At 34.9% G+C, this 16,452-nt stretch overlaps 1 protein-coding gene across 2 annotated transcripts; it reads right to left on the bottom strand.

The window, feature by feature from the left end:
- Positions 1-866: 866 nt before the first annotated feature.
- Positions 867-15,553, bottom strand: gramd1c (GRAM domain containing 1c). Of its 2 annotated transcripts, XR_007825665.1 has the most exons (19): positions 15,372-15,553; positions 14,841-14,942; positions 14,375-14,510; positions 14,141-14,241; positions 13,898-13,993; positions 13,159-13,239; positions 10,732-10,856; positions 10,460-10,619; positions 10,196-10,355; positions 9,955-10,101; positions 8,756-8,874; positions 7,455-7,597; positions 7,233-7,336; positions 6,174-6,344; positions 5,602-5,671; positions 4,081-4,200; positions 3,882-3,987; positions 1,857-2,005; positions 867-1,781 (listed from the first exon to the last, which is right to left on the bottom strand). XR_007825665.1 is itself a non-coding variant. In XM_051098643.1 (18 exons), the coding sequence occupies exons 2-18, from the start codon at positions 14,931-14,933 to the stop codon at positions 1,937-1,939; spliced, it is 2,001 nt and encodes a 666-aa protein (XP_050954600.1). In that variant the 5' UTR covers positions 14,934-14,942; positions 15,372-15,553; the 3' UTR covers positions 867-1,936. The 2 variants fall into 2 exon arrangements, 1 of the variants encoding a protein (XP_050954600.1); XM_051098643.1 differs by having other exon boundaries at positions 867-2,005.
- Positions 15,554-16,452: the final 899 nt, after the last annotated feature.

Here is a 16,452-nt window from a genome sequence, read left to right as displayed (position 1 = left end):
TAAAATGCTACTTTTAAATGTTACATTTTTTTATTTTCAAAATGATTGTTAAAACTGTATTTAATGGTATGTAACACTGTAAACTGTATTCATCCAAATAAATTAAATTTGTCTTTTATTTTTGTCCATGGGTGTTCTTGTTTAATAATAAATGTTCATCTTTTGATTATTGCGATTGTCTCTTTAATTCTGTGTGTGATTTTTAATTTCCAGCACATTTTAAGACAGCAATATAATCATTTTTAATCAACAGTTTACTTAAAAAAACCAACCCAGCATGTTGGGTCAAAATAACCCAGCATATTTTCCCCAGTGCTGGGTTGCCAAATAACTCAACTTAGGTTGTTTTTAACCAGCATTTTTTTGATTGTAACTGAATTCTTACTAGTAAGAATGTAATTGCAGAGCTCGATTTTGCTCAGTTTTACAAAGATTTTAATATGATGAGTAATGATGGGAATATTTTAAGTTAAAATGGCTTGCCATATTAGTAACACTATCTTTTTTTGTGCTTCTCAACAAATGCAACATATTTCAAGTTCCTTGACGGAACGTACACGTGACGTCATTGAGGGCCAACACATGCACATCTGGAGCCTTTTAAAACCTAAAAACTTACACTTGTTCATTTTGTCATTTAATTAAACACACATGGAAAAAAAAATCACTTTAATGTAAATAATAAATAAAATGTATTTAATGCAATTATTTTAGAAACCAGACAGCGCTTTCGGGTACATGTTATCACACCTCATCAATGAATAGTCAAGTAGAAAAAATTTTACAGTATGACATATTTGATGTCAAGGTAACTATTAAAAAAAAAAAAAAAATCTCAAAATCATAAGCTTCACAAATTGAACTACTTAATGCCATTGGAATTTTATTTATAAATAGGTTCAGAAGAAATTTTATAAAAATTTCAAAAGAAAATTTTCAATCTATGCAGAAAAAAATAGAGATCTATACACATCCACCCCTTTACATATTTTTCTGTGAAAGAATTAAACACTTGAGAATTACATTCTCTCCTGATAATTTACCACACTTTTCCCATTGTAAAGAATTGATATGAACGTGTCAAAAATGTATTTCACAGTGACAATACAGTCCCTAAAAGTTGAACAACAGTGGTATTTTAAAGACAAGTGTAAACAATTTAAAACCTCACTACTCATCCTTTACGGTAAACTTCAAATATTTCATCTTCACACAAACCTGTACGGTTACTAAAATCCTGATGAACATTCAGAACCTACAAACATTCTACAATTTCAATAAGCACAATCATTCGTCATTAGTGATCCCTGCTTCAAAAAGGTTGTAAGGTGCAATCATTTACAAATTCTCAGAGGTATCTTAAGACAAGAACATTATCTAAATCAAGACAAAAAGGCCACATGACTAAATATTAGGCAGATCTTTAATGCAAGCTAGAGGCAATGGGCCTGCATTGCCCCCTTCATAATTAAAGTGAAGACCCTGTGCAAATGCACCGAATCCATTAAATCTGAGACTTTTTAGTTTTATAAGGCTTCTGTTGCAGTCCAGAAACATTGTGTCCATCAAATCAGCATCCAGCAGTTCTAAACATGATTGTGAGACGCCCTCGTACTTCAGCCTGCTACGCTGTTGTTACTTTAATGTTTAACTTGAGCAACTTTGAAGAATAACAAAACGCACTGTTGCTTCTCACCTTCAGATTCAAGGTCAAGTTAGTACATCCATGTGGAAACTTGCAAAATTCAGTGTACCAGATCCCCTCCAAGACAAAAACAGCACTGAAAAAAAAAAAACGATAAAGTACCCAGAGAGACGATGAACATGGCTACGAGCCTTCCCTGGGGTGACAGTACCTATGGCAACACTCCTCAGCGAGGACAAGTCTTATGGGAAGAATACCCTTGTGTTGTCAGGTCACCAAATTCAATGCCATTTAAAGCTGAGAGGACGATCTGTTGTAGACCTGAAAGTTCTGCTGAAGCACCACAAGAGAACTGCGTAGCTGTGGAGAAGGAGCCAGCAGAAATAAACAATCACATTAGAGACTTCTTAGCCAAACGAGATAGCACAGTGGTTATAGTTTTGACTAACAACATAAGATTCAGGGTTCTATGCGTGCGACTGAAAAAATATTTAGGAGCACCATGTGCAACTGACCCAATCAGCATATCTTTGTTTGCGCTGAGGGGAGATTCAAAGGTTTCTACATGTTTTTGAAACATTGAGTAATGTATCACAGACATATCTCACGAATCATTTCATAAAGTGTAGAGAGATTGTAAATGAGATATTGATTTAATACAGCAGTTAAATAAACAAGTTAATATTAAGTGACTTACATTGTCTGACTATAACACTAATACTGATTCCGTCGTCAAAACTAGTCTGAAACAAGTCACAACTGAGCCGTTACACATCTCCATTTAAACATAGTGGTGTTTCGTTTATGAATGAACGTGCGGTATTAAACGAATCTACTGAGTCAATGATTCAATTTCCCATTCACAAAGACAGTCACTTGCTTTATTCCTGAATGAGTCAGCTGTTTGAATGAATCAAATGAATGAATGATTCAGTAAAAAAAAATCAGTGAACTCACCACCACCTACTGGCAGATTGTTTAATTTAAGTATCTTTTCAGTTATTTAAATCATTTAATATTTCTATATTCATCATTTTATATTTAAAACATTAATCTCAACATGAATTTATACATTTGATTGCACTCATGCCACCTCTGAGCCTCATTAAACATGAAAATACACCTACAAGCCACTTTTATGTTCTTCTGTACCACCTCTGTAGTACAAATTAATTTTGTTAATACTGATTTCATTTGATTGGTAACTTGTTCTACTTGTTCTTATTCTGTTGTTTTAATTAGAAAGTTTAAAAAGCTTAAAAAAAATATAATTAAAAAAAATTGACATAAAAGATGACACTTTTAATAAAGTTAGAAAAATTGTCATTAAAAAGGTAAAAATAAAATTCTCCTGCAAATCACTTTAAGGAGTCGAATATCACCTCGCAATGGGAAGCCTAATTTTTGATCAGATTTTTTTAGTATTGATTAGAAGGTGCTCCTAAAATTCTGACTCTGTTGACTCTGACTCTGCTGTTGATTTTTTTGTTGGGAGCACAAGTGCTCCTAAAAAGAAAAGTAAGCGTAGAGCCCTGACATTAACTTTTTTATGGTCAGGAACCGCCAAATTGAAGGAGTAGTTCACTTCAGAATGAAAATTTACTCACCCTCACGTCATCCAAGATGTTTATGTCTCTCTTTTTTCAGTCGCAAAGAAATTGAGTTTTTTGAAGAAAACATTCCAGTATTTTTTTCCATATAGTGGACTTCAATAGCAGCCAACAGGTGGAAGGTCCAAATTGCAGTTTCAACACAGCTTTAAAGAGCTCTGCACAATCCTAGCTGAGGAATAAGGGTCTTATCTAGCGAAACGATGTCATTTTCTAAAAATAAATAAATAAATAAATAAATAATGTATATACTTTTCAATCACCAATGCTCATCCTGCTCTAGCTGTGTGATGCACGTGTACGTCTTCACACATTGCTCGTAAAACACTGATTGTTTCACTAGATAACACCCTTATTCCTTGGGTGGGATCATGTAGAGCTGCATTGAAACTGCAATTTGGACCTTAAACCTGTGAAGTGTTGACAGAAGAAAGAAAGTCATGAACATTTTGGATGACATGGCGGTGAGTAAATTATCTGGAAACTAGTGAACTACAGTGAACTACTCCTTTAAACAGGAAGAACAGTTTAACTGATGTGTATCAGTGAACATCCACTGTTTGTTTTGCATTTACATGTAATTGCACGCTGTGCTTAATAAAACACAGTATGGCACCCAAAAATACCTGTTCTAGAAGTTTAATGGAATCTTGCAGTACTGTCCTCAGTAAATGTGCTTCTTCTCGACTTCTGTGTGGCATACCCTGTCTGGGTCCTAGGTCAGGTGCCAAACTATATATATATATATATATATATATATAATAAAAATTAAGTCAGTTTTATTTATAAAAACCAACAAAATTTACAATGTGAAAGAAACTTTACCTGGACTCGACTCTCTCCTTCATTCTTTGCTTGGTGTTTAGATACATACGGTGAGCAACATCTTCCATGGCCCAAAGTTTAAAGAACAACCCCAAGTTCAGAACCACCAGAACAAAAAGTCTAAGAGGCAAAACAATAATTCATAAGCACATTAAAGGAGTAGATCACTTCCCGAACAAAAATTAACAGATAATGTACTCACTCCATTGTCATCCAAGATGTTCATGTCTTTCTTTCTTCAGTCGTAAAGAAATTATGTTTTTTGAGGAAAACGTTTAAGGATTTCTCTCCATATAGTGGACTTCAATGGTGCCTGCGAGTTTGAACTTCCAAAATGCAGTTTAAATGCAGCTAAAATTCATAGACTTTTTAACCTCAAATGCTCAGATTGTCTAACTCTGCCATGCACATGTGTACTCTGCGCACTCCGGTTCAAGACAGTTAGGGTAGGTCGAAAAACTCCCATATCATTTCTGTTTTAACTTTTTTTGTAAAGGGAGTTTGACCTTCCTTACACGTTCACTTTGTTAACACTGTGTCGGTATACTGGGACGATTTTTAAGTTGAAGGAGAAAATGAGATGGGAGTTTTTCCAACATACCCTAACTGTATTGACCCAGAATAAACAGAGTACACGCAGAGCTAGACAAGACGAGCATTTGAGGTTAAAAAGTATATACATTTTTATTTTTTTAGAAAACGACAGATTGTTTCGCTAGATAAGACCGTTCTTCCTCTGCTGGGATCGTTTGGAGCCCTTTGAAGCTGCACTGAAACTGCATTTTGGAAGTTCAATCTCGCAGGCACCATAGAAGTCCAATACATGGAGATAATTCCTGAAATGTTTTCATCAAAAAACATAATTTCTTTACGACTGAAGAAAGAAAGACATGAACATCTTGGATGACAAGTGGGTGAGTACATTATCTGTAAATTTTTGCTTTGGAATTGAACTACTCCTAAAATACTAATTATTTTAAGTAATCTAAATCACTGTGGTTAAACAAATAGTTAAAACTATTTAAGCTGCACATATTTATTTTGGCAACCAAGCTAAAAGGCTGCAACATTCACACAATGCAGCACACTGAACTTAGCAGAAAATGTGGAGAACATGCACTGTGAACCTATTTATCAATGTTATCTGCAAAATAGCAATGTATGAAAAACAGTGAAAGTTTATGGGATTCAAGATTCCAAACACACTTTCCATTCAGTAAACCTTACTAAATCCTAAAGGTTTAAGTTGTTTATTGCTCAAATTTGCAGTCTAGTTTTGTTCGGTGTAGATTATGTGCCATTTGAATGTAAATGCGCTCCCTTTCCTCATGCAAATCTAAAGTATTATCTCTCAATAGGCAAATTCTAAGCACCATTTTATGATTTCAGGTTGTTACTAGAGATAAAACTCAATGTAGTACCCCGGAATACTCTGTTACACCGCAGAAACACTATCAGGGCATCAAGCTTACTATATGTTTAAGGTGTGAAACAGGCCTTATAGAGTGAATGAAGCCTTACATTAAGCTCATCCCAAATACAATCGAAGTGATGTTCCATCTGTGTGATGTGTTCTTTATATCCATGGCACCTATAATGTAACATGCAATGCAAATGTTACGTTTAATCCACAATATCTTCAATGTTTGCTTAAAGGATTATTTTACCCAAAAATGAAAATTCTGTTATTAATTATTTACCTTCATGTCATTTCAACCCGTAAGACCTTTGTACATCTTCAGAACACAAATTAAGATATTTCTGATGAAATCCGAGAGCTTTCTGACCCTGCACAGATAGCAATGCAACTACTATGTTCAAGTGCCAGAAAGGGAGCAAGGACACTGATAAAGCTCTCGGATTTCATCAGAAATATCTTAATTTGTGTTCTGAAGATGAACAAAAGATTTGGAGTAATTAATAACAATTTTCATTTTTGGGTAAACTATCCCTTTAAATATTAAAAAAAGCATTAACCACTAAATAAACACATCGAATTAATGTGTAAACCACTTCTAGTGGCTTAATCAGTATTTTAAGCCCAGTAGCATAAATATTCAATTTAGAGATTAAAAATATACATATATTTATACCCATGGTGCCAGTTCTCTGCTGATCTGAGTCTGTGCTGTACTGCTTCCCTGGTTTCATGTGTTCCTGTAGGGTGCGACTGTAAGTTCTTCGCCTCCTGCGCAAACCACCCGTCTTTCCAGCATCTCCGCTTCCTTGAGTCAACTCTGCCTCCTCTTCTAGCAGCTCTGCCTCTGCAATGTGCATTGTGCAGTGAAGATCATTGAAACTGCATTAATCTGTGAGTCCAGAGAGGTTATTTTAAGGTCAGTGGATCGATTAAGGATCTGGCTTTTGGCAGCGCTGTAGTTCAGTAATTAAATCGCCTTGCAGGCAATGGATCTAACTGATGCATTTCACCAACAGGAAACAGACACATCCATGCTGCTAACAGCCCACCCTAGACACTCTGATCAGGTCATTAATGTACTCTTTTGATTTCCTAATCCAACATCCCATGGCAGAGAAGCTATTAGCCAGCTTACTTTTTTCAGTCAATGAGAAACACAGAGTGCACAGTCTGCAGTTCTACTTCTTTTAATCGATCTATATGTGACCCTGGACCACAAAACCAGTCTTAAAGGTCAAAATTTTGAAATTGAGATTCATACATTATCTGAAAGCTGAATAAATAAGCTTTCCATTGATGCATGGTTTGTTAGGATAGGACAATATTTGGAGATGCAACTATTTGAAAATCTGGAATCTGAGGGTGCAAAAAATAAATATTGAGAAAATCACCTTTAAAGTTGTCCAAATGAAGTTCTTAGCAATGCATATTACTAATCAAAAAATATGTTTTAAAATATTCACGGTAGGAAATTTACAAAATATCTTCATGGAACATGATCTTTACTTAAATAGATTTTTGGCATCAAAGAAAAATCGATCATTTGACCCATACAATGTATTGTTAGCTATTGCTACAAATACACCCGTACTACTTACGACTACTTACGTTTTTGTGGTCCAGTGTTTCATGTGCCATTCTAATTTTATTTATTTTGTAGCCAAGAAAACAGATGAGTAAAGAGGGGAAAAAAGGGTTAAGGGAAAGTAAAAATAAAATGCATTATACCAACCAAAGTGTCTGAAGTATTCTTCTAAGCCACTCCAGGAGTTTTTTGTGATGAAGGATTTAATAAGACCCCAGGGCTGCTTTTTGTATTTGACATCAGTATAAATCCTGCACAGAGCGATAATGAGTTTTACTAAGCTATTTACTAAATGGCTCAATCAAGAGATTTCAATGCCATAGTCAAAACGAAAGAGGTTAGATGTACAGATATGCGGATACCGCTCACCTGAGTCTGCACTTGTGCTTAGAGTTGCGAATGATATAGTAGCGATTCTGGGTGTAGAAGTAGTCATGGTACGGGACATCATGTGTGTAGACCTCAGAATCTATCATGTAGTACTGACCCTCCCTCGACTCTTTAAATAGTGTCTAAAATACACAAAGAAGAGAAATCAGAAAATAATTCACACAGCAGCACAGTACAGATGTCAGTCCTGTTTGGATTAATAAATATGGTTCAGTTCAGTTTAATTAAGATTGAAATACACCTTTCAGTTTTGAACAGTGTGACTACCTTCAATAGTTAAAGGGGACATCGTATGCAAAATTCACTTTTACATAGTGTTTGCATATAGCAGTGTGTCTTAGCAGTGTGTGGACACAACCACCCTACAATGACAAAACCATTCACTCCTTTTAAATTCCCAAAAAGCCAAAACAGTCAATTATCAAGCCGTTTTGATTTTCTGAGCAGTATGACATCATATTTCTTAAGCCCCCCCAATGCCCGCTGAAGGACTGTCCCATATTAGCATATTTCCTCCAGCTGTAGCAACAATGTCTCTTAAGCAATGCAGGCGTTTTGTAGTTGAATGTAAAAGTGAACATAAGAGTCTTCGTTTAATATGTTTTTTGATGGTAATGCGCCACCAAAAACACAAAAAACAAGGAAGAGAGGGGTGGGGTCAGCAGTAGCTCATTATCATTTAAAGAGACATGCACTGAAACGGGTTGCTGTGAACAGAGCTGTTTCTGATAAGGTAAAAGGTGTTGTTTTACACAACCATTGAGGAATTTTAACCAATGTATGTTGCAGACTATGACTCTATCTCTGACTATAAAAAATATATATATTTGCAAATATAAAAATAAAATCTTCAAAGACACCAGACAAAGTCTGTAAGGCGATACTGACTTTGGTTACGTGTCCATATAGACATTACGCAACATTATTCAATCCTGTGTGCATTTTGCATCACAGACTAAAAGCTGAAAGGCAAGAACTTATGTGAAGTGCAGTTAAAATGGTTTTGGCAAACTACCGTATTGTTCATGGATTTAATTTCACACGAAAACAACTGACAAAGCACATAGCGATTTAGCAGACACAACCACAGCTTCTTCCTGCTAACTATGTCTCTAAATATAAATGTGGCATAACCAAATACTGCATGTTAAACTGACTGTTATACAACAGTTTTTATAATTTGTTTGAAACACGAATCAGTCACTTTTGAGTCTCCTGCATAGGCAGTAAACAGCAGCTCGCTAGTTTTTGGAACAAAGCCATGTAGTTGCAACTCTAACCTGGGTTTCTGTGGCAGTGGAGAATTTGCCAGCCAAGGGGTTAGTCATGGTGATAGTGTAGTTCAAAGTCCTTTTCATACCGCCAGAGGCCTCCCTTTGCCAAGGCGTAGCTGTTGCACCTGTCAGGTAACACGGTTTTGTTAAAATAAGTATGGCAAAGCAAGAAATGTAGATATTTTTAACTAAAACTGAAATACTATATGAAATTGTGCATAAATAAATAAATACGTATGTAAATAAAAATGTAGCCTTGGAAAATAACTAAAGATAAATAAATATAAATTAAAGGTAAATATAAATTTAAAAAGATAAAACCACAAAATTACTAAAACTAAACATTAAAATAAAAACAATTCAACATTTGAATAAATACTATAATAGTTCAGTGGCCAAAAAAAATTGCATTAATATGACAATATTTCTGGAGGACCAAATCTACTATACACTACCAGTCACAAGTTTTATAAAAAGTCTCTTCTGCTCACCAAGCCTACATTTATTTGATCCAAAATACAGCAAAGCAGTAATATTGTGAAATATTTTTGCTATTTAAAATAACTGCTTTCTATTTTAATGTCACATGATTCTTCCTAATAATTCCAATATTCTGTTCATTAATCAATTTTTATTATTATTATCAATATTTATGTATCTGAAATAAATAACTTTATAGCATTCAAAAGCCTGGAGTTTTTTTGGAGGGAAAGAAATGAATACTTTTATTTAGCAAGGATGCTTTAAACTGATAAAAAGCGATGATAAAGTCATTTATAATGTTACAAAAGTTACATTCCATTTAGCTGTTTTCAACATAATAATAAAAATAAAAGTAATAATACATGTTTTTTGAGTAGCATATCAGAATATTAGAATGAGTTCTGAAGGATCATGTGACTGGAGTCACATGCTAAAAATTCAGCTTTGAAACCACAGGAATAAATTACATTTTAAAATACATTCAGATAGAAAACAGCTATTTTAAACAGTAAAAATATTTTTTAAATTTTACTGTTTTTGCTGTACTTTAGATCAAATGAATGCAGGCCTGGTAAGCAGAAAAAAAAACTAAAAATCTTACTGTTCAAAAACTTTTGACTGGCAGTGTATGCTAAAATGAAAAGTTATATATCCATCTATATAGGAAACGAACTGATTACTAAAGTCGATCAGAAATAGATCAAAAGCAAAGAGAAACACACCTATAATCTTCCTGATATCCCTAAACCTCTGCAAGAAAGCAGAATCAGTGAAAAGCAGCTCAAACATCTTCTCAGCACTGACGTGAAAGACCCTGTTCACAAACAGCCTTCCCTGAGACACCGTAGACGCGGTCTCACGTTCTTCCACTACAAGAAATCAATACTCACGTAAACAAAATGCATCAACACAGCCATGGAATAAGACACAGCCAAGACACACACACACAGAGACACGTCTCACCCTCTTCCAAGCTGTCAGATCTGCTGTTATCGGAGAGCTGGTCTTCATTGGCATTTAGATCCAGAGAAAGAGAGGAGTGTTTAGACACTCGTTCAGACCCTGAACGGTTTAATGACAGATTTGGACTGCGCTGATGGGACGGGGTACTGAGAGTGTCGTCCTGTTGAGAATTTAATACATATATCAAGTTCAACATACTGCACTTTAATATTTCACCCGACCCTACCAACTAAACAATTTTACAAACTATATTTGTCAACGTACCCCTCCATTTGCTGAGAGCATGCTGTGCAGTCCAACCGAGGACTGTGTCTCGTCTCCCTGCGGTGTGGTGGCCTCATAAGAATTCAGTTCCCCTTGGGGAAGACGAAGCGATGTGGGCCTTTCTGGCCTCCCTGTGTAATCCTCTCCACGCATATTCAGACTGCAACAGAGAGATGGGACCTAAAAACCAAGTAACTGATCTCTCAGTTGTCCAAACAGGCACTGACACGTTAAGATGTGATTGGGTGTGTTCGCATGTGTGTGCAGTCAACCTGGGCACGGTAGGTGTGACGGTATCTACTGATGTCTGAAAGCTTTCCATTTCATCATGACTCAATCCTAAGTCGTTGCCATAATGCTGCTTAACCATCTGCAACAGCTCCAACTTGGTCAGTTTCTGCAAGACAGGAAAATTGCATTGAGCAATGTAGACTCACATGTTTCCGCCCCTCCCTTCTGACTGATAAAAAAAACACTGAACTTTCAACAAGTTCATGTACTGATGAACATCTAAACAAGCAGATAAAACAGCCATAACTTGCTCAACATCTCACTGATCTGGGAGCAAATCTGTTGGGAGGGCAAATGCTGATGTAATTTGTCACAAAATATTAGTAATAAATAATCCTTTAAAAAAAATATTAAGCGAATACTATTAACGTTATACAGATAAATACTATACAACCAGTATCAAGTGCAGAATAGTGCTACTATAAAAAGGTGAAAATTGTCCACAGAAATTGAGAAAAATGCAATAGAAATTGACTTTTTAGTTATGTTGTTATGGTTTCGCAGTCGTAACGATAATCGTTAGATTGTCGAAAACTGCGGTAACCATGGAAATAAGGCGTAGAGAGGTTTCAGTGACACACTGTACAATGTAAATAGACCATATCGGCGGACATAGTCAAGAGTTACTCGACAAAAAGTGACTGTAAAACTCTAGTGAAGCTATATGAAAATTATTTTCAAGTATAAAGTTCACAAACATTCGCATCGTTTTTAAAAAAAATGTGGCCGAACGATCACCACGAAATGCAAAACGTTGTTCTCAAGGCCGTATGGTACGGACACACTAACAACAAACTGACGCGAAAACATTTTATAGATTCATTAGGCTTTATAATTCCCCACGTATTAGCAATTACATAACATGTTTCAAAAAGTAGCACACCGTGAAATATGCTCAACTATACGAAAAAGTTTAAGGTGGGTAAAGTCTCCCTGTCTTGTCACCTACCTGCTGAACGCCAGTAACCTGCGCGTTTCCACCGAGCGACTCATGCTTAAATCAGGAAGTCATGAAAAGCTACAACCACGCCGTCTAGTGGCGTCCTGTTCTTTGCTTTTAACAGCATATCTGCTTTTAGTCGCTTTGTATAATTTCCATGTCATTGTAGCTCTGCTGTTCCGCGGTTATGTACGTGAAGAGGCAGTATTGTCTGTTTTTAGAAGAGGAACGCCACACCTCAATGGGGTCAATGAACTATACGTTCATTTGCTGCCTTGTCAAGTGTACCCTACAGATTTAGGTTGTTTACACTTTAGCATATCCCTGACCTTAGGTCTGTAGGGCATTATTCTGTCTGTTTTTCTCACGTGGCATTAATATGCCACATTAGTATCGACCCTAAGCTACGAAATACAAAAAAATAGTTGTGTTTGTGTTGGCAATTAAGACTGTAAAACTGATAATGGAAGAGTTCTTGAGAATAAGCTGTTTGTTTCTGATATCTGTGTACCTATTACATATCTGTTTCAGATTACATACACTACCAGTCAAAAGTATTTGAACAGTAAGATTTTTAATGTTTTAAAGAAGTCTCTTCTGCTCACCAAGCCTGCATTTATTTGATCCAAAATACATCAAAAGTAGTAATGTGAAATATTTTACTGTGTAAAATAACTGATTTCTACTTGAATAATTTTAAAAAGTAATTTTGTGATCAAAGCTAATTTTTCAGCATCATTACTCCAGTCTTCAGTATCACATGATCTTTCAGAAATCACTTTAATATGCTGATTTGCTGTTCAAGAAACATTTATTATTATTATTATCAACATTTAAAACAGCTAAGTACATTTTTTTCAGGATTCTTTGATGAATGGAAAGATCCAAAGATCAGCATTTATCTGAAATAAAAGTCAGTATCATTTTTTAGAAATGAATACATTTATTTAGCAAGGATGCTTTAAATTGATCAAAAGTTATGATAAAGACATGTATAATGTTACAAAAGATTTCTATGTCAGATAAATGCTGTTCTTCTGAACTTTCTATTTATCAAAGAAACCAAAAAAAATCTACTCAGCTGTATTCAACGTAATAATAATAAATGTTTTTTGAGCGGCAAATCAGAATATTAGAATTATTTTTGAACGATCATGTGACTGCAGTAATGATGCTAAAAATTCAGCTTTGAAATCACAGGAATAAATTACATTTTAGAATATATTAAAATAGAAAACTGTTATTTTAAATAGTAAAAAAAAATCCAAAATTGTGCATGTGCTGTACTTTGGATGAAATAAATACAGGCTTAGTGAGCAGAAGAGACTTCTTTTAAAAAAACATTAAAGATCTTACCGTTCAAAAACTTTTGACTCGTAGTGTATCTCGTAGTGTATTTCTAAACATGTAAAGAAGACTTTGAACAATGATAGTGAGATTAAAAAGGAAGATGTTAGAAAGAAATTACCTTTTCCATTAGCACATTCTGCCAAAGCCGAAATATCCCCAGGTAACTTTTTTCCCTTGCTGAAAATGAGCTGAAGAATATCTGGGAAAATGACAAAATATATTTTTGTTAGAAATAATGACTTTATCCTATACATGTACACTGCCCTCCAAAAGTTTGGAAACGCCCTAGAAAAGTGGGGGTTTGGACAATATTGGCATGAATCCTTTTTAATTTTTTATAATTTTGCACTGATAAGGGACAACACAAACTACGAAAACATATTTTGTTACATAAACAGTTTATACATAGAAAAAAACTAAATTTTCGATTCATTAAAATATCCACCATTAGCAGCTATTACAGCTCTGCATAATCTGGGCCTAAATCCATTGTATTCCAAACTTAATTGGCAATTAATTGTTACAGCTATTAAGGTGTGCGGACCCAAAAATCTTTTAAAAACCTGGGCCAAGTTTAAACCAGTAACCAGGCATCACAGCTGGCAAAGGGGCATGTTTGACTTTGATATGTATATATTGCCATTATTATGAAAATCAAAATGAAAATTATTATTGCTGGTCTTCAATGATAATGTCAAGTCACTTTAATATACTTACACCAAAAAATGATAAGGATTTATGCTAAAATCTTCCAAAACCACACTTTGCCAGGGGTGTTTCTAAACTTTTGGAGGGTGGTGTATCTTCATAATTAAGCAAAAAGCAAGAATGAAAAACTTTTGAACTTTGAACTTTACCTTCTCTGAATTAGTACTGATCTGGATAGCATTTGGTATCCATTTTGCCGTCTTCTCGCGTGACATTGAAATGATGTCCTGCATATTTATCATGATCTAAGACAAAATTAGGTTTGTCAAAAGCAAAGCAATGGAATTACTAATGAAATAATAAATGAAATCACTAATTAAACATCTCAGCTATGATTATTATATGTAGAAGCAGAGGTACAGTAATTACACAATAATCTTTGTGAAACTCACTTTTGTACCACGAAAAACATGACTGTAGAAACATAAACAATTCTCTGTAATGTAGATGCGTCCTTGTAACAAGATATCCTTCTGGAGAGCACAGGTGTAGTCTAGGGAAAATATGGATCATTCAAACAACATCTAATATGGTTATACAAATATTGTGGCTCTGCCAACAAACATTTTCAGTTGAGCATATTATTACATTGTTTGTTTGTCTCTCTGTCTCCCTCTCAGTCTCACCTGCAATTAGTTTCTCAGACTCGGGCACCTCTTTGAATAACTTCCGAAACTCGTCACTCCTCTGTTTATAACTGGTGTAAAGCAACGTTTCAGCTGACTGAGGTGCTGCTATGCACTGGCCGCTGACTTCCAGGCCCTGTGAGGTAAAATCACAGCAATTCAATCTATAAATAAATAAACTTGTGAAATAATGCTTGTGAATTACATACTATAAAACCTACTTGCTCTCATTAAGAAGACAATTCACACACCCAAGGGCTTACTAATATCTCACAATATTTATCAGTAGAATTTGTGTAATCTCATCACGATACTGCGTCTGTAATCTTGTCCAGGACAAAGTACAGCAAACTGTATAATATCATTCTCTACTAAAGATCTTATCTATGAAATTAATACAGCACTGCCCTGTGACTTCTAGGAATGTAATCTAAGAAAAAAAAGTGTGCAGTATATTCAAACTCACCTCTTGTTCTTCTGAGTTCCAGTTGCCTTCTCCAGATTGATTGTTGTCCTGTGTGAGCTCATTGGTTGTCACTTGTTTGGGTGTTTGGGTCATGGCTTTTACCTGTAAAGTACAACTTAATAGCTTATGACAATTTATTGAAAGTAATTAATGTTTTACCAAATGGTCAGCTTGATCTTCTGACTCTTAACACATCCAATAAACTTACTAAAATGTCTTATTTTATTTAACAGTTTTACAAATTATTTAAAACTTCTGTATGCAAAGTAAACAAAACATACTTTTCGGAGAAACATTTTCTAGTCCATTTCAAAAATCCATTTCAAAATCCATTTTGGGTGCAAAGAACCTTGATGAATCATTTTTCCTTATTGTAACGCATATTTTAAAGAACCTTTTATGCAATGGAAGTTTTTTAATTTAACCACAGATGCTAATAACAAACCTTGACAGAAACATTACAGAACACTAAGGAAAAAGACTAAGTATGAAGAAAAGGTTTATTCTTTTTATAGCATACAAAATACATACCTGAGAAGGTCCTGTTTTATGGAGGTCCTGTGAGTCCTTTTTATATTTACAAATTGAGGCTGTAAGAAAGTTATCATGGACTTGAAGCGTCGCAGATATTCCACATGCTCCAAAAACTTTCGACAGCAATGATTAGTATTGCGTCGTGCTGCCGTGTTGTCTGTCTCGGTTGTTGCGACCGTCCCACACACACCTGGCAACAACAACTGTACAGTCAGATTCTACCAGTTTATGAACCAACGTGCCATTCGCTGCTGAGAACAAGCACACTTTTGTATTTGCATATTTTACGTATGACACCAAGGAGCCTCCTTCAGTTTTTTTTTAATCCTAACTACGTGTTATACAAAATTAAAAAAGCTGCCAAAATATTTTATTTTAGACATTTATTTATAGTTATATTATTATAGATATCAATTTATTGTAGATATTTGATTAATTACAGCATAGCTATATAATTATTTTTATTACCTATATTAGACTACTTTAGTCTATATATTCAGAATATGTTTATATATTCAAAATATTTTATCTTTTTGCAAATTAAGTATTATGTTTAGAAACATTTTGGAATTTTCACAAAAGTCCGAAAGGGCGCGTATTTTCAAGTTTGAACAAATCGTGTTCGCTTGAGGTAAACATAGCAACGGTTGACCCCGGTCATTTCGAATCATAGAATCAATTGAAAGTAACGGATATTGCTGTGATGTGTTGAGACGGATTATGAGTGTAAACAAACTCGATGTGTTCTAACGTTTTATAGCGCACTTACACTCAGCCACATAACGTATTTAAAACAACCAAGAATATTAAAAGACTACATTATGTATGTAAATGAGGTTCTGGCACTTAAGGTCATAGTCGTGGGTGTATCAGTTTAGGGCTAGAGTTATCTATGGCACTTAATATATTATGTGTAACAAGATAGTAAAGTCAAACAAACCTAATCATAGACACAAGTTAGTTGTGGCAGTTTATGCAGCAAATGGAGATAAGACTAGAAAGTGTCAGAACTAAACAAGAAACCAGGGCAGGGACCTTGAGTAACCACATTCCAGCTTCAAGATGAGAAAATGCAGTA

Source organism: Labeo rohita, chromosome 24 (assembly GCF_022985175.1).
Source record: "Labeo rohita strain BAU-BD-2019 chromosome 24, IGBB_LRoh.1.0, whole genome shotgun sequence".
Classification (NCBI taxonomy): domain Eukaryota; kingdom Metazoa; phylum Chordata; class Actinopteri; order Cypriniformes; family Cyprinidae; genus Labeo; species Labeo rohita.
Note: the sequence above shows the minus strand (reverse complement) of the source record. Positions and strands in the feature narration are given on the sequence as shown.

Excerpts from the sequence above, each read along its gene's own strand:
- gramd1c (XM_051098643.1), bottom strand. The coding sequence starts at position 14,933 with ATGACCCAAACACCCAAACAAGTGACAACCAATGAGCTCACACAGGAC. Across the intron at positions 10,857-13,158 it reads AGAATGTGCTAATGGAAAAG|AAACTGACCAAGTTGGAGCT; the intron begins GTAATTTCTTTC and ends CCTGTCTTGCAG. Across the intron at positions 8,875-9,954 it reads GGATATCAGGAAGATTATAG|GTGCAACAGCTACGCCTTGG; the intron begins GTGTGTTTCTCT and ends GTTACCTGACAG.